At 30.0% G+C, this 19,638-nt stretch overlaps 1 protein-coding gene and 1 pseudogene across 1 annotated transcript in view; both read right to left on the bottom strand.

Moving 5' to 3' along the window:
- LOC145258010 (sodium- and chloride-dependent GABA transporter 1-like) overlaps positions 1 to 19,638 on the bottom strand; it is a 61,493-nt gene that overhangs the window by 21,406 nt on the left and 20,449 nt on the right. Inside the window, exons 3-6 of the mRNA XM_080115738.1 lie at positions 12,895 to 13,026; positions 9,991 to 10,285; positions 4,972 to 5,102; positions 2,296 to 2,432 (exon numbers count right to left, since the gene is read on the bottom strand). Of these exons, the coding sequence (XP_079971864.1) occupies positions 2,296 to 2,432; positions 4,972 to 5,102; positions 9,991 to 10,285; positions 12,895 to 13,026 (695 nt within the window). The remainder of the gene's footprint in view (positions 1 to 2,295; positions 2,433 to 4,971; positions 5,103 to 9,990; positions 10,286 to 12,894; positions 13,027 to 19,638) is intronic.
- On the bottom strand, positions 12,551 to 12,668 carry LOC145258588 (5S ribosomal RNA; annotated as a pseudogene).

Below are 19,638 nucleotides of genomic sequence, written 5' to 3'. Positions count from 1 at the left end.
GGTATCATCTTCTATCCTTCGTTTTAATACATAGGATCTTCCGATCACCGAAGACGCAATGTAAAAAAAAAAAAAAAAAAATAAAATAAATAATAAAATTTTAAAAATGATGTCGCTTTTGTACGTAATACTAAAATATACCTTCTTGTTATATAATTTGCAATTTATTGGAATAATTTATAATTTGAAAACAGTTACACATACGTACGTACGTTAAAGGCACTGAGATATTAATATGTAGATAGAAGATTTGTTTTTGCCTCTTATTTTAATGTCGGTTTTGTTACTGAAGCTCATCGATGAGAAACGGTGCCATAAGTGCACAAGTGAGATGTATGTTCCAGCACTGATTTGCAACAGGATTGTGTATATTCTGTTAACCATGCTGATTTTTTTTCGTATTTGTTTTTCTTCCGGGAACCAGCAACAAAGAAAAGAAGATCAAGAAGGTCAACAATGATTCTGGAATATTTCGAGGTTTTCCTTCTTCTAGACAAATTGCACTACCAAGGGTTTAGAGTCTACTTTATCCAACTATTTCACTCGTAGTTAAGTTCGGCGAGATATTGGGTCATTCATACCTTATATACTACTTAGAGAAATAGAATTTACAGCCACTCCCGCTTAAAAACGCATTTCTTAATATTCACCTATCCAAATACTGATCTAACTTAACGTACGTTAACTTTGGTGATTTAACGCGAATAGGTTATTCAACGTGATATAGACGTTTATCTCAGAAATATTGCGTTTTTGAAATTGTAAATTACGTGATTCGCAAAGGCTTCTATGATGTTGCTAGTCTCAGTTTTTTCTACAAATACTATATGGCATGTGTTTCCCAGAATTTATTCCTGCTTCCTTTGTTCCAGCTCGTTTGACTAGCTCTTTGATTAAAGTATTCAGCAACAATTCAGTTGGTTGGTTGGTTGTTTTTTGTTTTATGGCATATCAACCCTTTTCAGATTATTTAATGCCGAATCCAAAGATTTTTAAGAAAAATTTTTTAATAGAATATATTTGTTGTTTTCAAGTCCGTTTCTATTTAACCCATAGTTGGAACTCTAACAGGTACTACCACTCCGGGTCAGAGTGGACCTGGGTGCAATGGCAATTAAAGGGTAGCTCCACACTTCCCAAAGCCCGCAATCTGGGGCCTCACCACTGGATATAGTTTAAGGTCATATTCAGGGCCCAACAATTCAGTAATTATTTTTTACTTACGGAAGACTACTCCAGTTTTTTCCATTTCGGCATCATATAATAAATTAATCCATCAATTTGCTGCTTTAATTCCTCATTGTAATGCACCTTTCTATTCCAGCAGCTTCCTTCCAAGGGCCACAAGGTTGTGGAACTGTCTTCCTGCTCACAGTTTTCCTTCTATCTACAGACTTGGTCTTTTCATGGTCAATAGGCATCTTCTGTCTTTGCAGTAACCAGCGTGCGTTCTTGTTAACTTCTTGCATTAAGTGGCTTCATGCCTTGTCTCGAGCGATTTCCATAAAAATCATGTTAATTAAGAATCTGGCAAGAAAAAATAATTTGAGATTATATTACACGGTGGAGATGACTTAACAAGTTGTCCTATACTGTGACTTGATAAATGTTTGATAAGTGCATTATTATCAGCGCTGAGGATGATTGTCTCATAGTCAACTGTATCTTCAGTTTACCATCTTGGATTTTAAACGCACCGGTTGATTTGCAAATAACTGCTCTCAAATAAGGAACAACATCCGTATTATTTGGATTCTTCGGATCACTTTTCGCATCCTCAGTGCTATTTTCACAACGTTTCGGTTGATGTAACCTTCGATATTCTTCAGTTGTGTCTTGTTGAACTCGGGAACCTTTCTATCAAACTCGGGAATCTTTCTGTTGAACTCGTGGATCTTTCTGTCAAACTCGGTAATCTGCACGAAGTCGGAAGAATTCCAATTATACGAACAATCAATCCATATCTCCCCAAACATTCAGAAACGTAATGAAAAACATTTTTATTACTATTCCTTTGTTTATTAAATTGCTCCGAAAAGTGGCAAAACGTTATTGCTCTTTAAGAATACCAGAGAGCGAATGTGCTTCCAGAAGTCATGGTAGTAACCGTAGCAAATGCTCCCGTCTTCGCTGCAACTCATCGAGAAAGAGGAAAAGCATGGCGGAAGTCAGCTTTGTTCTCATTCGCATCTGACACAAACTTCCCTGGACTTGGCCGTAGAAAGGACTGACAACTCACCCCACGCTCCCTAATTATAGTATTCAAACAACAATCCAGTAATTAATTTTACTTACGGAAAACTGCTTCAGTTTTTCCCATTTCGGCATCATATAATAAATTAATCCATCTTTTGAACCTGGTAGAGTAACGACACGACCGAGAAGTATTGCCAGTAGCACATAAGGTACGGTGGCAGTCACATACACAACCTGAAATAGAAAATTCCGAAAAGGAATATTACATATTTTAAAACACATTGGAACGTGATATTAACACCAGAACAACTTTATTAGATGAGGAGACGTGCGCTTATTATGGTATATGCTAGAGTCAATTATACCTAAAGGTTTTGATTTCGATTCTATACAATCGTTTAAATTACAACCGTTTTAAAACAATTATGTATTCTTTTCAGAACGTTAAATGCAAGATGAAAAAAAAATAGCAAATTTGTACATTTTTCTTATTTCAATTAAAGCTAGGCCGAAAAAGCTGCTGAAGCAGCTCGCCATATCAACGAAACTTTTGGTCCCAGGAACCAGTACTGGACGCACAGCAAAATGGTGGTTTAAGAAATTTCGTGGCGGCGACGAGAGTCTTGGAGATAATGAGCGTAGCGGTTGGCCATCAGATGTGAACAACGATCAATTAAGAGCCTTAGTGGAAGAGACTCCACGCACAACTGTTCAAGAACTTGCTTCTGAATTAGACGTATTGTATACGACGATTTCCAAGCACTCAAGAGAGATTGGAAAGACAAAAAACTTGATAAATTGCGGCCTCACAAATTGAACGACAACCGAAAGAAACGCCTTTATGAAGTATCATCTTCCCTTCTTCTATGGAACAAGTATGCCCCATTTCTCAACCAGGTTGTGACATGATGAGAAGTTGGTTCTTTACGACAACTGGCGACGCTCAACTCAGTGGTTAAACGCCGACGAAGCTCCACGACACTTTCTCAAGCCAGAGTGTCATCAAAAGAAGGTCATGTTGACTACTTGGCGGTCTGCGACTCGGTCTTATCTATTACAGTTTTTTGAATGCAGACGAAACCATTACCAAAGCACTGTTTTCCGAAACGATCGTACAGATAATTGATTTTGTTGTTGTTCCTTCTTATGAAACGGATTTTTAATTGAATTATAATTTGATTTTTAAATTTTAAATTATCAATCACTATCTAATAAGGTTTATAAATATTATGAATGATGTTTATAAACATTATAAGTAATGTTTATAAACATTGTAAGTAACGTTTATAAACATTATGAGTGATGTTTATAAACATTATAAGTAATGTTTATAAACATTATAAGTGATGTTTATAAAAATTATAAGTGATGTTTATAAACATAATAAGTGATGTTTATAAACATTATAAGTGATGTTTATAAACATTATTAGTGATGTTTATAAACATTATAAGTGATGTTTATAAACATTATAGGTAATGTTTATAAACATTATAAGTGATGTTTATAAACATTATAAGTTATGTTTATAAACATTATAAGTTATGTTTATAAACATTACTTTTAATATTATGACTGATGTTTATAAACATTATGAGTGATGTTTATAAACATTTTAAGTGATGTTTATAAACATTATAATTAAACTTTATAAACATTGTAAGTAATGTTTATAAACATTATAAGTAATGTTTATAAACATTATAAGTAAAATTTATAAACATTGTAAGTAATTTTATACACATTATAATAAACTTTATAAACATTATAAGTAAAATATATAAGTATTATAAGTAAAGTTTCAAAATATTATAAGTAAGTTTATAAACATTATGAGTGATGTTTATAAACATTATAATTAAAATTTATGAACAATATAAGTAATGTTTATAAATATTATAAGTGATGTTTATAAATATTATAAGTGATTTTTATAAACATCATAAATAGAGTCTATACACATTATGAGTGATGTTTATGAACATTATAAATAAAATTTATAAAAGTTATAAGTAAAGTTTATAAACATTATAAGTGATGTTTATAAACATTATAAGTGATGTTTATAAACATTATAAGTAAAGTTTATAAACATTATAATAATAATTATAAGTAAATTTTATAAACATTACAAGTAAAGTTTATAAACATTTTAAGTAAAGTTTATAAACATTTTAATAAATGTTTATAAACATTCTAAATAAAGTTTATAAACATTATAAGTAAAGTTCATAAACATTTCAAGTAAAGTTTATAAACATTATAGGCAATATTTATAAACATTATATGTGATGTTTATAAACATTATAAGTAAAGTTTATAAACAGTATAAACAAAGTTTATACACAGTATAAATAAAGTTTATAAACATTACAAGTAAAGTTTATAAACATTACAAGTAAAGTTTATAAACATTTTAAGTAAAGTTTATAAACATTTTAATAAATGTTTATAAACATTCTAAATAAAGTTTATAAACATTATAAGTAAAGTTCATAAACATTTTAAGTAAAGTTTATAAACATTATAGGTAATATTTATAAACATTATATGTGATGTTTATAAACATTATAAGTAAAGTTTATAAACAGTATAAACAAAGTTTATACACAGTATAAATAAAGTTTATAAACATTACAAGTAAAGTTTATAAACATTACAAGTAAAGTTTATAAACATTTTAAGTAAAGTTTATAAACATTACAAGTAAAGTTTATAAACATTATAAGTAAAGTAACATAAATAAATAGTATATAAATAAAAAAATACTTTCCTTTCCCGATGTTTTGATTCCTTTGGATAAAGCGAAAAATATAAGTATCCATGAAATGACAAAGCACAATAACAACGGGTATTGAATGCCGCCCAGGTTTTCAACTCCATCAGTGATTCCCAATACATGATGCCTTTAAGAAAACGATAAATAAATAAGAAAAACAATGGATTAATTAGTATTTAGTAATTTTAGATTCTTTTCTTTTTTTTACATATAAGACAGGAAATATTCTGTTAACTTCAGCTTGTGTCAACCATAAGTTACCGACTGATCTTAATTCATCAGAAAAACTTCAGTATTAATTCTTTATAATCAGTGCTTCTGTGCGTGTATTTTTTTTTTTTAGTTTTCCTCCTTTGAAGAGTCTAACGCTGAGTATGGGTTAGCCAAACCAGCTGTCAACATTGTCCTGCTTTTTATTGAAACCAACGGAGAGCTCTTTTTAGTATCCTCGTTGTTCTCTTAAGTGGAATTGTCTGGATCTCTTTTGCACTTGATTCTCCAGGAATATTAGTTAGGTAAGACTTCAGGTTCTTCTTCATAAGTCCTATGCCATAATAATAACTGGTATGATTGATATCTCTCTAAGATTCCAGTTTCTTTTCATATCATACATGAAACCCTGATATTTGGTCTGTTTCTCTCTTTCAGCTCCGTTCAAACCACCATCATTAGGGACATTCACTTCAACCAAGGTTGCAACTCTCTCTGACTTATTCCATATAACTATGTCAGGTTTTCAAGGTAGGTGGCTGTAGGGATTACATGGTCGTAGTGTATGATATATGAGTCATATCCAACTGTTCTTTCAGCTTGATGTTCCCAGGAGTTGCTGCTACATTAGATGTTTAATTTTTTACAGATGCTCCAGTGGAAGTACTTACATACTCCATCATGTCTCGCTGTATAGTAGCCGTTCCCCAAAAGAACCTTGCAAATTGATACCAGATGACTCACACGTTCCAATTCCGTGTGGCAGAATCTGCATTTGTTGTCATTAGTAAGTCCTGAAATCTTCTTGAATGCATTGGTCATCCATCCCTGGTCTTGAGCAGCCATTATAACTCTTTCCTGATCGTGGTGGAGAGCTCTCCTCTTGAGCCAGTCCAAGGAACCGTCTTTGTCTGTGTATTCCTGGGAGAGGTCCCTCAGAAAATACTTTGCACGCTAGTGTTGGTCCCACGCTTGAAGGTTCTTCTTTTGGAAGGTCTCGGTATATTTCTGTCGACTCTTTCTTGCTATTTTCGTCGCAGGCTTGTTCAGTGTTTTTGCCTCATCTGTGAGACAGCCCTGACCAAAATGATGTTGCTCTGCTGGCTATTGTCTCTTGATGTTCATATACTATTGAGATGTGTATGTGTGTGTATTAGTGTGAATAATGTTTTAGTGTGAATATAAGTTTTTTTTAAGCATTCCTCGCAAATAAGTATGTAGGTATTTATGAAGGTGATCGCAAGGCAGAAAACCGGAATGGGTAATAAAAACATCGAAGACAACATTTTGTGGATAAACATCTTCACAATAATCTATTTATTTTGTGATAGATCTTTCTGTATTATATTGGTAAATATGAGAATCACTGGTAATATTATGGCGGCTGGTGAGAAATATTTTGATATTTCGGGAAGAAGTTCCCCTTCTCAAAAATAGTAAAAAATTTCAATCCGCCTAAAGGAAATAAAAATCTCCAGGATTGTTGCCACTCTTAAAATAGGGCTGTACAAAGATAACAGGATCGCACACGTAAACATCTAACAGAAATTATAAACATTGTATATGTATTTTTAAAAAGAAATCAAGTTAATTCTTGTTACCTCTCTAGTTTCTACCTATCTACCTACTATTATATCAAGGGAACTTTGGGTGTGTGTGTGTAGGGGGGGAGATTCGTTCCCTATGGAATCCGAAACGGCTGGGACGATTTTCATAAAATTTATCACAAATGTACTTTATGTATCTGACGATAGGTTTTGTACCCGGATATCTTCGGTAAGTATCGATAATCGAAAAAATCCGATCAAAGAAGAAACAGGTGATTTTGACCAAAGTTAACACCTTATACAGCCTAACATCACAAGTGCATTTGAGAAGTTTTATTACCACGTAAGCAGAAGGGCCCGGCATATAAAATTAATAGCAGGTTCTTTCATATGACAGAGGCGCATTAGAAATGAATGTTCCTGTTTAGAGCACAATTGAACTATGATACTTGATCTTTTCATTTTAAAGTTAAATTCAAACCATTACTACCGCACAACCAGTAAGATCAGGCATATACAATCAACAGTGTTTTTTTTGGTATGACAGGAGCGTATTCGAAATAAATGTTTCTGATTAGAGCACAATTGAAGCATGATACTCGACCTTTTCATTTTAAACTTTTATGCAAGCCATTATATATAAAAATACTTATATAAAATCAACACTAGGTTCTCTACAGTGCAATGTAGACTTCAATGCCGTGTGGACTAATTTTCGGATTCTTAATCATGCCCAAATGCATTTTATTTCCTTTTAGTGGATGGATATTTGCTATTTCTTCTGATGAGTTAAGGGCAAAAAAGATTCATTGATTCATATAATAATTAAGTGAATGATGCTGTGCTACAAAACAAATACTGTAAATGTCAACTGAATTAAAGGAATTAATTGTAAGATGGTCAACATCATGAAATTTGGAATGTAGACTTTTGTTATTCATTTATTATATGCTCTGTAATTACATTGAGCTTCTTAAATAGGGATAGTTATATTTAAAAAAGAAATATAAGTGAATAAAAAATATTTCCACAGACATATATATATATATATATATATATATATATATATATATATATATATATATATATATGTGTGTGGGCGGGCGTGTGTGGGGGGCTCCTCACAGGCTAAGGAATGAGGGTGGAGGGTTATATGTTTTGGCTTCGATTCCTGATATGGCACACAAGTTATATATATGTTTTAGCTTTGATCTCACTACCATACATAAGGTTCAATGAAATAATCGATCGCGAATTATCTCTATAATAATAAATACATAATCTGCATGAATTAAAATATCATATTTAAGCGTATATTACGATTGGGCAACGCCAGGCGGCCTTCTAGTCCAGATTAAAACTGAAAATAAATTACCTCAATAATAGCATTTCGCCCAATATTATTCAAACCCCCCCTCTCTCTCTCTCTCTCTCTCTCTCTCTCTCTCTCTATATATATATATATATATATATATATATATAATATTTTTATTTATATAGATGAATATTAGATAGTCGATACACTGACCATGCTAATGTTTCGGACAAATTGGTTTGCAAGAAAGCAAAAGTCATTTATCAGGCGACGTAAAAAGTTTTTTTGCCACCGAAGGCATCTGGTTCAAAAATGGAAAAAGTGAAATAATAATAATAATTATATATATATTAATTTATTTACCTTCTCATTGTTCGCCTTTTTCGGAATTTTTTTCTCTGCTGGATTCCTTTCTTTCCAAAAAAAAAACAAAAACATAACTATATATATATATATATATATATATATATATATATATATATATATATATATATATATATATTATCAGGTGGTTTGAAACCGACGGTACCGATGACTTGTCCCATGTAAACTTTCTGTATATATATATATATATATATATATATATATATATATATATATATATATATATATAGTGGCGTTCGTGTGTCTGTGTGTACAACTCCCAATGACCAAAAAGGTCATATGTGTGTACACCTCTCCTGGTCAAAAAATATTAACGCCTATGATAGGATACTTCTGTCAATGGAGATATTACATTTTATACATAATTTCTATATATAGCATTCTTCAAACCACATCTACATTGATTAAGGTACAGTCATTAGCATATCACATTAAATTAAATTTATTTAAATAATTAGCTTGATGATATTACTTATTCGACATAATAGCTTTGTTTTAACTGTACTAATTATTTTTTTTTTTATTATTTAGTTTATTTAAATTTCAATTTATATTTAATTTAACTTATTTTATATGAATCTGAAATCCTTTAATTTTCAAACTAGAAACGAAAGGGGAAATAACTCTGATAGTTTAATTGATAAATTGTTTTAAACGGAGGAGCACGTTATTAAATATGTTCTATAATAGATTTGTTTTCATTTCGAAATATCCTTGTAAGCTGAATTATTATTTTTATTTTTAATTCGGAGGAAATTTTTTTTCGCTTATTCTTAATTTTTAAGTAACCGTTTTTATATGTTAGAGAAAAAGGTAAATATGAAGAGTCACTCAACCATACAATAACTTGATTAATTTTATGAAACCATTCTGTACTTTCACCTAGCAATTTTATAAACAGGACGAACCCAAAAATATGACAAATTCATTTGTGGGTTAGGGAGTTACATTAGAAATATAAAATGACGAAAAATTTAATTTAATTGTTTTTGGAAGTAAATTTTGGTAGATCTTTTTTTTTCTTTTTTTACGATCGCACGGGCATTCGCTGCTATTTTTATTGAAACAAAAGTTGTAATGAAATATTTTTTAATTATTTTGGGGGGGAAGGTCTTTCCAGTGCTCAATATCTGGAGAATACTTTCTTCTCTTTGAAGCCCTTCTGCTGAAATATCTGGTGGAGAGGATATCACATACTTCTTTTTTTTTGGGCGATTACATTTACGTGTTTTCATCCGTTCTTTTATTTTTGTTGTGGGAGTATCCACGTTGCCCATGATGAAAATGATTAGTATAAAGGTGTGTTTCAAACGGAACTTCCTGTCAACCCAGGCAACGCTGGGTACCCATGCTAGCATATATATATATATATATATATATATATATATGTATATATATATATATATAAATTTAGTCAGTAAATTTATATTCTGAAAAAACAACATATAGACACATATATTCGACTCGCTTATATATATATATATATATATATATATATATATATATATATATATATATATATATACACGCGTGTGTGTAATGTATATAATCGAACTTACTTCCAAAATTCTTCCGATGCTGAAACTGGATTCTGGCCAAAATTCGAACTGTTGGAATTGATGAGTTGTGTTAAATTTCCAATCTGGGTTTCATTATCGGATTGACTGGTGAACCGACTTCGATTCGGGTTCACTACAGTCTCGTAACACGCTGGCGTATTCCATGTATTACTGCAGTGTCTCCACGGCAAAACAGGGAACATAGAATTATAGAGATAATAAAGGGACCAGGCTATAATAGTTGTGTAGTATATGGAGACGAAAGTAATAAGTATAACGACGCCGTAACCAATACCTGCCAAGATATAAAAAGTGAGCAATTAAAAGTAATTTGATATATATATATATATATATATATATATATATATATATATATATATATATATATATATATATATATATAAACATCTTAAACAAAAGCTGGGTATCCAAATCTAGGTACTCTAAAGAAAATCTTCATATGAAAATCTAGATACTTCTTCGTTATTGTAGCGAAATCCGACAACCGAAAAATGGAGTTTTCATTAAAAAAAAACTATAACTACTTACTTTTTCGTTAATTTCAACAATAAGTTATCTACTTAATTGTAAAGTCACAATTTTCTTCTTTTTTATTACAAAATAGTCACTACTTATCAACACCTGAAGGCCACTCGAGGATAAAGGATAATAAGTGTACAGTAGTCAATGGGAAAATCTCAAAGTAATACTTAGTAATGGAAATTTGGTAAAATTGGATTACTTAAGGGGACAGCTCATCAAGAACTTGTTTACTTTGGACTTGAAGACGATCATATTGTAGTAAGGTGGAAAGCATGGTCACGGAACAGAGTTCCACAGGCGAGCAGTTCTAAGAAAGACCCTTTGTTCATGAAATTTACGTTTAAGTTTAGACACAGATGAACAGTAAGGGAAATTATTGATAGAGGTCTCAGCTAGACGAGTGTTTTGGTGAAAGTCAGAGGGGATATAGATTGGAGCTCAGACGAGCACTTGCCATAAAATAACGATAACGCAGAGACAGGCTTGCAACGTCTCTTCTGTGGGAAAGAGGTTGCAGGGAATATAAAACGGCATCCCCCACTTGGCAACGAAGTCTATTTTGAACTCTGTCAAGGCAGGATAAGTGTTTCCAGCAGCTCCTGCAACAGTACTCCATCATTGGATGTACTTTGCTCTCATACAGATAGAGAAGTGCATCAGCAGTGAGATATCTACTGGAGCGGTGTAACAACCCCACGATTTTTCAGCAGATTTGGCAACAGATTTGATGTACATTCGATCTCAAATAAGAAGTAAAGGACAAACCTAGAAGCTTGTCAAAACATGGAACCTCCATAAGACGAGAGTCATTCATTTCAATTGATGCCAGACGGGGATCAGAATGCTTATGATGTAAAGATAGAAGGTTAGTTTTAGATGCTGTTATAAAGGGAAATAACCGAAAAGCAAGGATGTTCCCGGTCTATAGTGAGCGCAAATCGCTGTCGGACATGGAGGAAGCAACAAGTGGAGGCCATAACCATTAATAGCTTATCCCAAGCATGTCGTAGTATAGGGACTGCCACAATTTGCATTGAGAAAGTAGCCGAAGGTATAATGATTGGTAGAGGGAAAGAAGTATGTGCAGCTATTTATATTTAGGAAAAGGACTTCTCTGTTACGTTTAACGATAAAGAAAAGGCCTGGACTGCGAGGTGGAAATGGACCATGATCGAATCGCCAGATCGGTTATGCAGTACCATTCCAGAGTATGCAGTTTCTAACAAGAATCGGGCTGCATACGAAGAACTTCAGCTGTGGATAGATAACGGCTGGTTAATACCATACCCACAAGAACGTTTAGGACCACATAAAAGATTAATGCCGCACATGGCTATTGAGCAACCGACTAAACACAAAATTCAACCCGTGATGGATTATTGAGAATTGAATCAGCATGTCAATGCATTTACCGGGAAGGCAGACGTGTGCGCTGCTAAACTACGACAGTGGCGTCAGAAAGGAAGTAATATAGCAGTACTGGTTTTGAAGAGAACCTACTTATAGATACGGGTCCATAAGTCTGTACCCATTTCAGACAGGGATAATCAAGAGAAAACGACACTGTTTGATACGCTTAGGTATTGGCCTAAACGTAGCAGCCTTAATAATGACATTAATATCATTAAAACTGTTTTTATGCGTTGTAACACTGCCAGTCTTTTTTTTTTCTCTTTCCATTTTATTTTTATTTTATTTTTCTTCTCTTTCGGCCGTGTCGTCATTTCTCACATTAGCTGTTGTTGATGGGGCCGTGTACGGGTTCAAAAATATAAAATTAAAATGAAATAAAACACACTGCGACATATTATGCAAATAACAGTTGCACTCTCGGTGAACAACGTACGCCATTAATTTGCATGTGTACACAATTGGATACTGTTAAATGAGACGGTGTAATTGTGAAGCAAGGGTGGCGCAATCTCCAACCACATGTCCTCATGAATCGACACTGCTTGAGTCCAGTGGCAAGGAGAAGTCCAGGACGACTGAAAAATTTGCCGAGATAAGCGAAGAGGGCATACAGCACCTGGAATTCCCAAATAATCACCCATTTTAGTACTGGCCAGGTTCAACGTTGCTTAACTTCGGTGATTAAATGGGAACCAGTATGTCAACGTGATTATGCTGTACGCCTGCTTGTACTATTAGCTGAAAAAGGATTTTTTTCTTTCTTCAAGGATTCACGCGGTTCTGCGAATGTCCGTTAACTAAGGGTTAATTTCTGACCTCCTATCCGTCACTCACTTCTCCATTCAAATAACTACTTTTTGTTTTGTAACAAGCTTGGGTTAAACGGATTCTTTGAGAATTAAATTTTTCGGGGTTACAAAAAAGGTAAAATGACAATTATAAACTGACCTTTAAACAAAGGACACATAACCCAAACTTTAACGGATCCAAAATTACAATACTGTGAATACGATAACTCCATAAACATCAGTGGAACAGCAGCAAGGAACAAAAAGGTGAAATAAGGGACCAAGAATGCACCTGTTGAAGAAATGATACAAAGCATAAACATTTTTAATATTATTCGGATGGATGGATGGATGGATATGGATGGATGGATGGATGAATATGAATGGATGGATATGGATGGATTGATGGATTGACGGATTGACGGATGGATGAATGGATAAATGGATATGAATGGATAGAGATAGATGGATGGATGGATGAATATGAATAGATGGATGGATGAATATGAATGGATGGATGGATGGATGGATTAATGGATTAATGGATTGATGGATGAATGGATATGAATGGATGGATGAATGAATATGAATGGATGGATATGGATGGATGGATGGATGGTGGATGAATATGAATGGATGGAGATGGATGGATAGATGGATGGATGGATGGTGGATGGATGGATGAATATGAATGGATGGAGATGGATGGATGGATGGATGGATGGTGGATGGATGGATTGACGGATTGACGGATGGATGGATGAATGGATGGATGGATATGAATGGATAAGGATAGATGGATGGATGGATTAATATGAATGGATGGATGGATGCATATGAATGGATGGAGATGGATGGGTGGATGGATTGATGGATGGATGGATTAATGGATTGATGGATGAATGGATATGAATGGACGAATAAATGAATATGAATGGATGGATATGGATGGATGCATGGTGGATAAATATGAATGGATGGAGATGGATGAATGGATGGATGGTGGATGGTGGATGGATGGATGAATATGAATAGATGGATGGATGGATGCATATGAATGGATGGAGATGGATGGGTGGATGGATGGATGGATGGATGGATTAATGGATTGATGGATAAATGGATATGAATGGACGAATAAATGAATATGAATGGATGGATATGGATGGATGCATGGTGGATAAATATGAATGGATGGAGATGGATGGATGGTGGATGGATGGATGAATATGAATGGATGGTTATGGATGGATGGATGAATGAATGAATTGACGGATGGACGGATATAAATGGATGGATATGTATGGATGGATGGATGAATACGAATGGATGGATATGGATGGATATGGATGGATGGATGGATGAATACGAATGGATGGATATGGATGGATATGGATGGATGGATGGATGGATGGAAGAATGGATTGATGGATTGATGGATGGATGGATGGATGGATAGATGAATATGAATGGATAGATGGATGAATATGAATCGATGGATTGATGGATTGATAGATTAATGGATGGATGAATGAATATGAATGGTTGCATGGATATTGATGGATGGATTAAGAAATATATAATCAACTTTTGTATTTATCCTACTGACTAACCGGGTGTGTAAACCAAATAGTTCTTTGTTTTCTATTTTTTCTTTTGATACATATCTCATTTCTGTCATTATATTCAAATTTAACCTTTATCATTTCCGTCTTTATATTCAACTTACACGTTTATCATTTCTGTCATTATATTCAACTTTAACATTTATAATTTCTGTCATTATATTCAAATTTAACATTTATCATTTCTATCATTATATTAAACTTTAACATTTATCATTTCTGTCATTATATTCAACCATAACATTTATAATTTCTGTCATTATATTAAACTTTTACATTTACCATTTGTGTCATTGTATTCTACTTCAACGTTTATCATTTCTGTCATTATATTCAAATTTAACATTTATTATTTCTGTATTTATATTCAACTTTAACATTTATCATTTCTGTCATCATATTACGATTTAATATTTATCATTTCTGTCATTATATTCAACTTAAACCTTTATAATTTCTGTCATTATATTCAAATTTAACGTTTATCATTTCTGTCATTATATTACAATTTAACGTTTATCATTTCTGTCATTATATTCAACTTGAACGTTTATCATTTCTGTCATTATATTCAAATTAAACGTTTATCATTTCTGTCATTATATTCAACTTTAACGTTTATCATTTCTGTCATTATATTCAACTTGAACGTTTATCATTTCTGTCATTATATACAAATTTAACGTTTATCATTTCTGTCATTATATTCAACTTCAACATTTATCATTTCTGTCATTATATTCAAATTTAACGTTTATCATTTCTGTCATTATATTAAACTTAAACATTTATCATTTCTGTCATTATATTCAAATTTAACGTTTATCATTTCTGTCATTATATTCCAATTTAACGTTTATCATTTCTGTCATTATATTCAAATTTGACGTTTATCATTTCTGTCATTGTATTCAAATGTAACGTTAATCATTTCTGTCATTATATTCAACTTTAACGTTTATCATTTCTGTCATTATATTCAACTTCAACGTTTATCATTTCTGTCATTATATTCAAATTTAACGTTTATCATTTCTGTCATTATATTCAACTTCAACATTTATCATTTCTGTCATTATATTCAAATTTAACATTTATCATTTCTATCATTATATTCAAATTTAACATTTATCATTTCTGTCATTATATCCAAATTTAACATTTATCATTTTTATAATTATATTCCACTTTAGCATTTATGATTTCTGTCATTATATTCAAATGTAGCGTTTTCAATTTCTGTCATAATATTCAACTTTGACAATTATCATTTCTGCCATTTTATTCTTCTGCAATGTTTATCATTTCTGTCATTATATTAAAAATTTACATTAATTATTTCTGTCATGATATTCAACTTTTACATTTATAATTTCTGTCATTATATTCAAATTTAAAATTTATTATTTCTGTAATTATATTCAAATATAACGTTTATAATTTCCGTCATTATATTAATATTTAACATTTATGATTTCTGTCATTATATTCAATTTTCACATTTATCATTACTGTCATTATATTTAAATTTAACGTTTATCATATCTGTCATTATATTCAACTTTAAAATTTATCATTTCTGTTATTATATTGAACTTAAAATTTATCATTTCTGTCATTATATTCAATTTTTACATTTATCATTTCTGTCATTATATTAAAATTTAACATTAATCACTTCTGTCATTATATTCAAATTTAACATTTATCATATCTCTCATTATATTAAGCTTACACGTCCATCATCTCTGTCATTATATTGAACTTTAACGTTTATTATTTCTGTCATTATATTCAACTTTTACATTTATAATTTCTGTCATTATATTGGAATTTTAAATTTATAATTTCTGTCATTATATTCAACTTCAACACTTATAATTTCTGAAATTATATTCAACTTTAACGTTTATCATTTCTGTCATTATATTACAAATTTAACATTTATCATTTCTGTCATTATATTAAACTGTAACATTTATCAATATTGTCATGTTATTCAAATTTAACATTTATTATTTCTGTCATTATATTCAACTTAAACGTTTATCATTGCTGTCAGTATATTCAAACTTAACGTTTATCATTTCTGTCATTTTATTCAATTTAACAGTTATCATTTCTGTAATGATATTCAACTTTAACATTAATCATTTCTGTCATTATATTAATATTTTACATTTATCATTTCTGTCATTATATTACAATTTAACAGTTATCATTTCTGTAATGATATTCAGCTTTAACATTAATCATTTCTGTCATTATATTAAAATTTAATGTTTATCATTTCTTTCTTTCATTATATGCAAATTTAAGGTTTATCATTTCTGTCATTAAATTCAACTTTAACGTTCATAATTTCTGTCATTATATTCCACTTTTACATTTATAATTTCTGTCAGTACATTGGACATTAAATTTTATCATTTCAGTCATTATATTGAAATTTAATATTTATTATTCATGTCATTATACTCAAATTTCACATTAATCATTTCTGTCATTATATTGAAATTAAACATTTATTATTTCTGTCATTACATTCAACTTTTACATTTATCGTTTCTGTCATTATATTTATCTGTAACCGTTATTGTTTCTGTCATTATATTCAACTTTAACGTTTATCATTTCTGTCATTATATTCAACTTTAACGTTTATCATTTCTGTTATTATATTCAAAGTTAAAATTTATCATTTCTGTCATTATATTTCTAATTTTACGTTACCATTTTTGTCATTATATTCAACTTAAACGTTTATCATTTCTGTCATTATATTCCAATTTAACATCTTTCATTTCTGTCATTATATTCAACTTTAACATTTATCATTTTTGTCATTATATTCATCTTCAACGTTTATCATTTCTGTCATTATATTCAAATTTAACATTTATTATTTCGGTCATTGTATTCAACTATAACATTTATCATTTCTGTCATTGTATTAAAATTTAACATTTATTATTTCTCTCATTATATTCAAATTTTTACATTTATCATTTCGGTCATTATATTCAAATTTAACGTTTATCATTTGTGTCGTTATATTTAACTTTTACATTTATAATTTCTGTCGTTATATTCAAATTTAAAATGTATTATTTTTGTGATTATATTCAAATTTAACGTTTATCATTTCCGTCATTATATTAAACTTTGACATTTATCATTTCTGTCATTGTATTCAAATTTAACCTTTATCTGTTCTGTCATTTTATTCCATTTTATCATTCATCATTTCGGTCATTTTATTAAAATTTTACAATAATCATTTCTGTCATTATATTCAACTTTCACATTTATTATTTCTGTCATTATATTCAAATTTAACGTGTATCATTTCTGTCATTATATTCAAATTTAACGTTTATCATGTCTTTCATTATATTGAACACTAACATTTATAATTTCTGTAATTATATTCAATTTTTACATTTATCATTTCTGTCATTATATTCAAATTAAACATTTATCATTTCTGTCATTATATCAAACTTACACGTCTATCATCTCTGTCATTATATTGAACTTTAACGTTTATCATTTCTGTCATTATATTCAACTTTAACATTGATAATTTCTGTCATTATATTGGAATTTAAAATTCATAATTTCTGTCATTATATTCAACTTAAACACTTTTAATTTCTTAAAATATATTCAACTTTAGCATTTATCATTTCTGTCATTATATAAAAATACAACGTTTATTATTTCTGTCATTATATTCAACTTTAACATTTATCATTCCTGTCATTATATTCAAATTTAACATTTATTGTTTCTGTTATTATATTCAAATTTAACATTTATCATTCCTTTTATTATATTAAAATTTAACGGTTATCATTTCTGTTATTATATTCAAATTTAAAATTTATCATTTCTGTCATTATATTCAAATTTAACATTTATCATTTGTGTCATTTTATTCATCTTCAACGTTTATCATTTCTGTCATTATAATCAAATTTAACGTTTATCATTTGTGTCATTATATTCAAATTTAACATTTATCATTTCAAACTTAAACGTTCATCATCATTATATTCACCTTATAACATTTATCATTTCTTTTATTTGATTGGAATTTAATATTTATCATTTCGTTCATTATATTCAAATTTAATATTTAAAGTGTCTGCCATTATATTCAACTTAAACGTTTATCGCTCTGTCATTATATTCAAATTTCACATTTATCGTTTCTGTCATTATATTCAACTTTAAGTTTATCATTTAAGTCATGATATTCAACTTTACCGTTTATCATTTCTGTCATTATATTCAACTTATCCGTTGATCATCTCTGCCATTATTTTCAACGTAAACGTTTATCATTTCTGTCATTATATTCCAATTCGACGTGTATTAGTTCTGTCATTATATTCAAATTTATCATTTATCATTTCTGTCATTATATTCAAATTTAACATTTATCATTTCTGTCATTATACTCAAATTTAACTTTTAACCTTTCTACCATTATACTCAACTTAAACTTTTATCCTTTCTGTCATTATATTTAACTTTAACATTTATCATTTCTGTCATTATATTCAAATTTAACATTTATCATTTCTGTCATTATATTAAACTTTTACGTTTATCCTTTCTGTCATTATACTCAGCTTTAACGTTTATCCTTTCTGTCATTATATTTAACTTTAACTTTAACATTTATCATGTCTGTCATTATATTAAACTTAAACACTTATAATTTGGGTCATTGTATTCAACTTAACGTTTATAATTTCTGTCATTATATTATATATTCAAATTTTATGTTTATCACTTCTGTCATTATATACATATTTAACGTTTACCATTTCTGTCATTATATTCAACTTTAACATTTATTATTTCTGTCAGTATCGTCAACTTTAACATTTATAATTTCTGTCATTATTTTAAAATTTTACGTTTATAATTTCTGTCATTATATTCAAATTTAACATTTATAATTTCTGTCAGTATATTGAACTTTAACATTCATCATTTCTGTCAGTATATTCAAATTAAACTTTCATCATTTCCGTCAATGTATTCAAATTTAACATTTATCATTTCTGTCATTATATTAAACTTTAACGTTTATAATTTCGGTCATTATATTCAAATTTAACGTTTATTATAGCCGTCATTATATTAAACTTTAATATTTTTCATTTTTGTCAATTTATTCAAATTTTAGATTTATCATTTCTGTCATTATATTCAACTTAAAGGTTTGTCATTTCTGTCATTATATTGAAATTTAACGATCATCA

The sequence above is a fragment of the Euprymna scolopes genome, chromosome 33 (genome assembly GCF_053919585.1).
Source record: "Euprymna scolopes isolate OS-2025 chromosome 33, ASM5391958v1, whole genome shotgun sequence".
Lineage (NCBI taxonomy): Eukaryota > Metazoa > Mollusca > Cephalopoda > Sepiida > Sepiolidae > Euprymna > Euprymna scolopes.
This window is presented reverse-complemented; position numbering and strand designations above follow the sequence as displayed.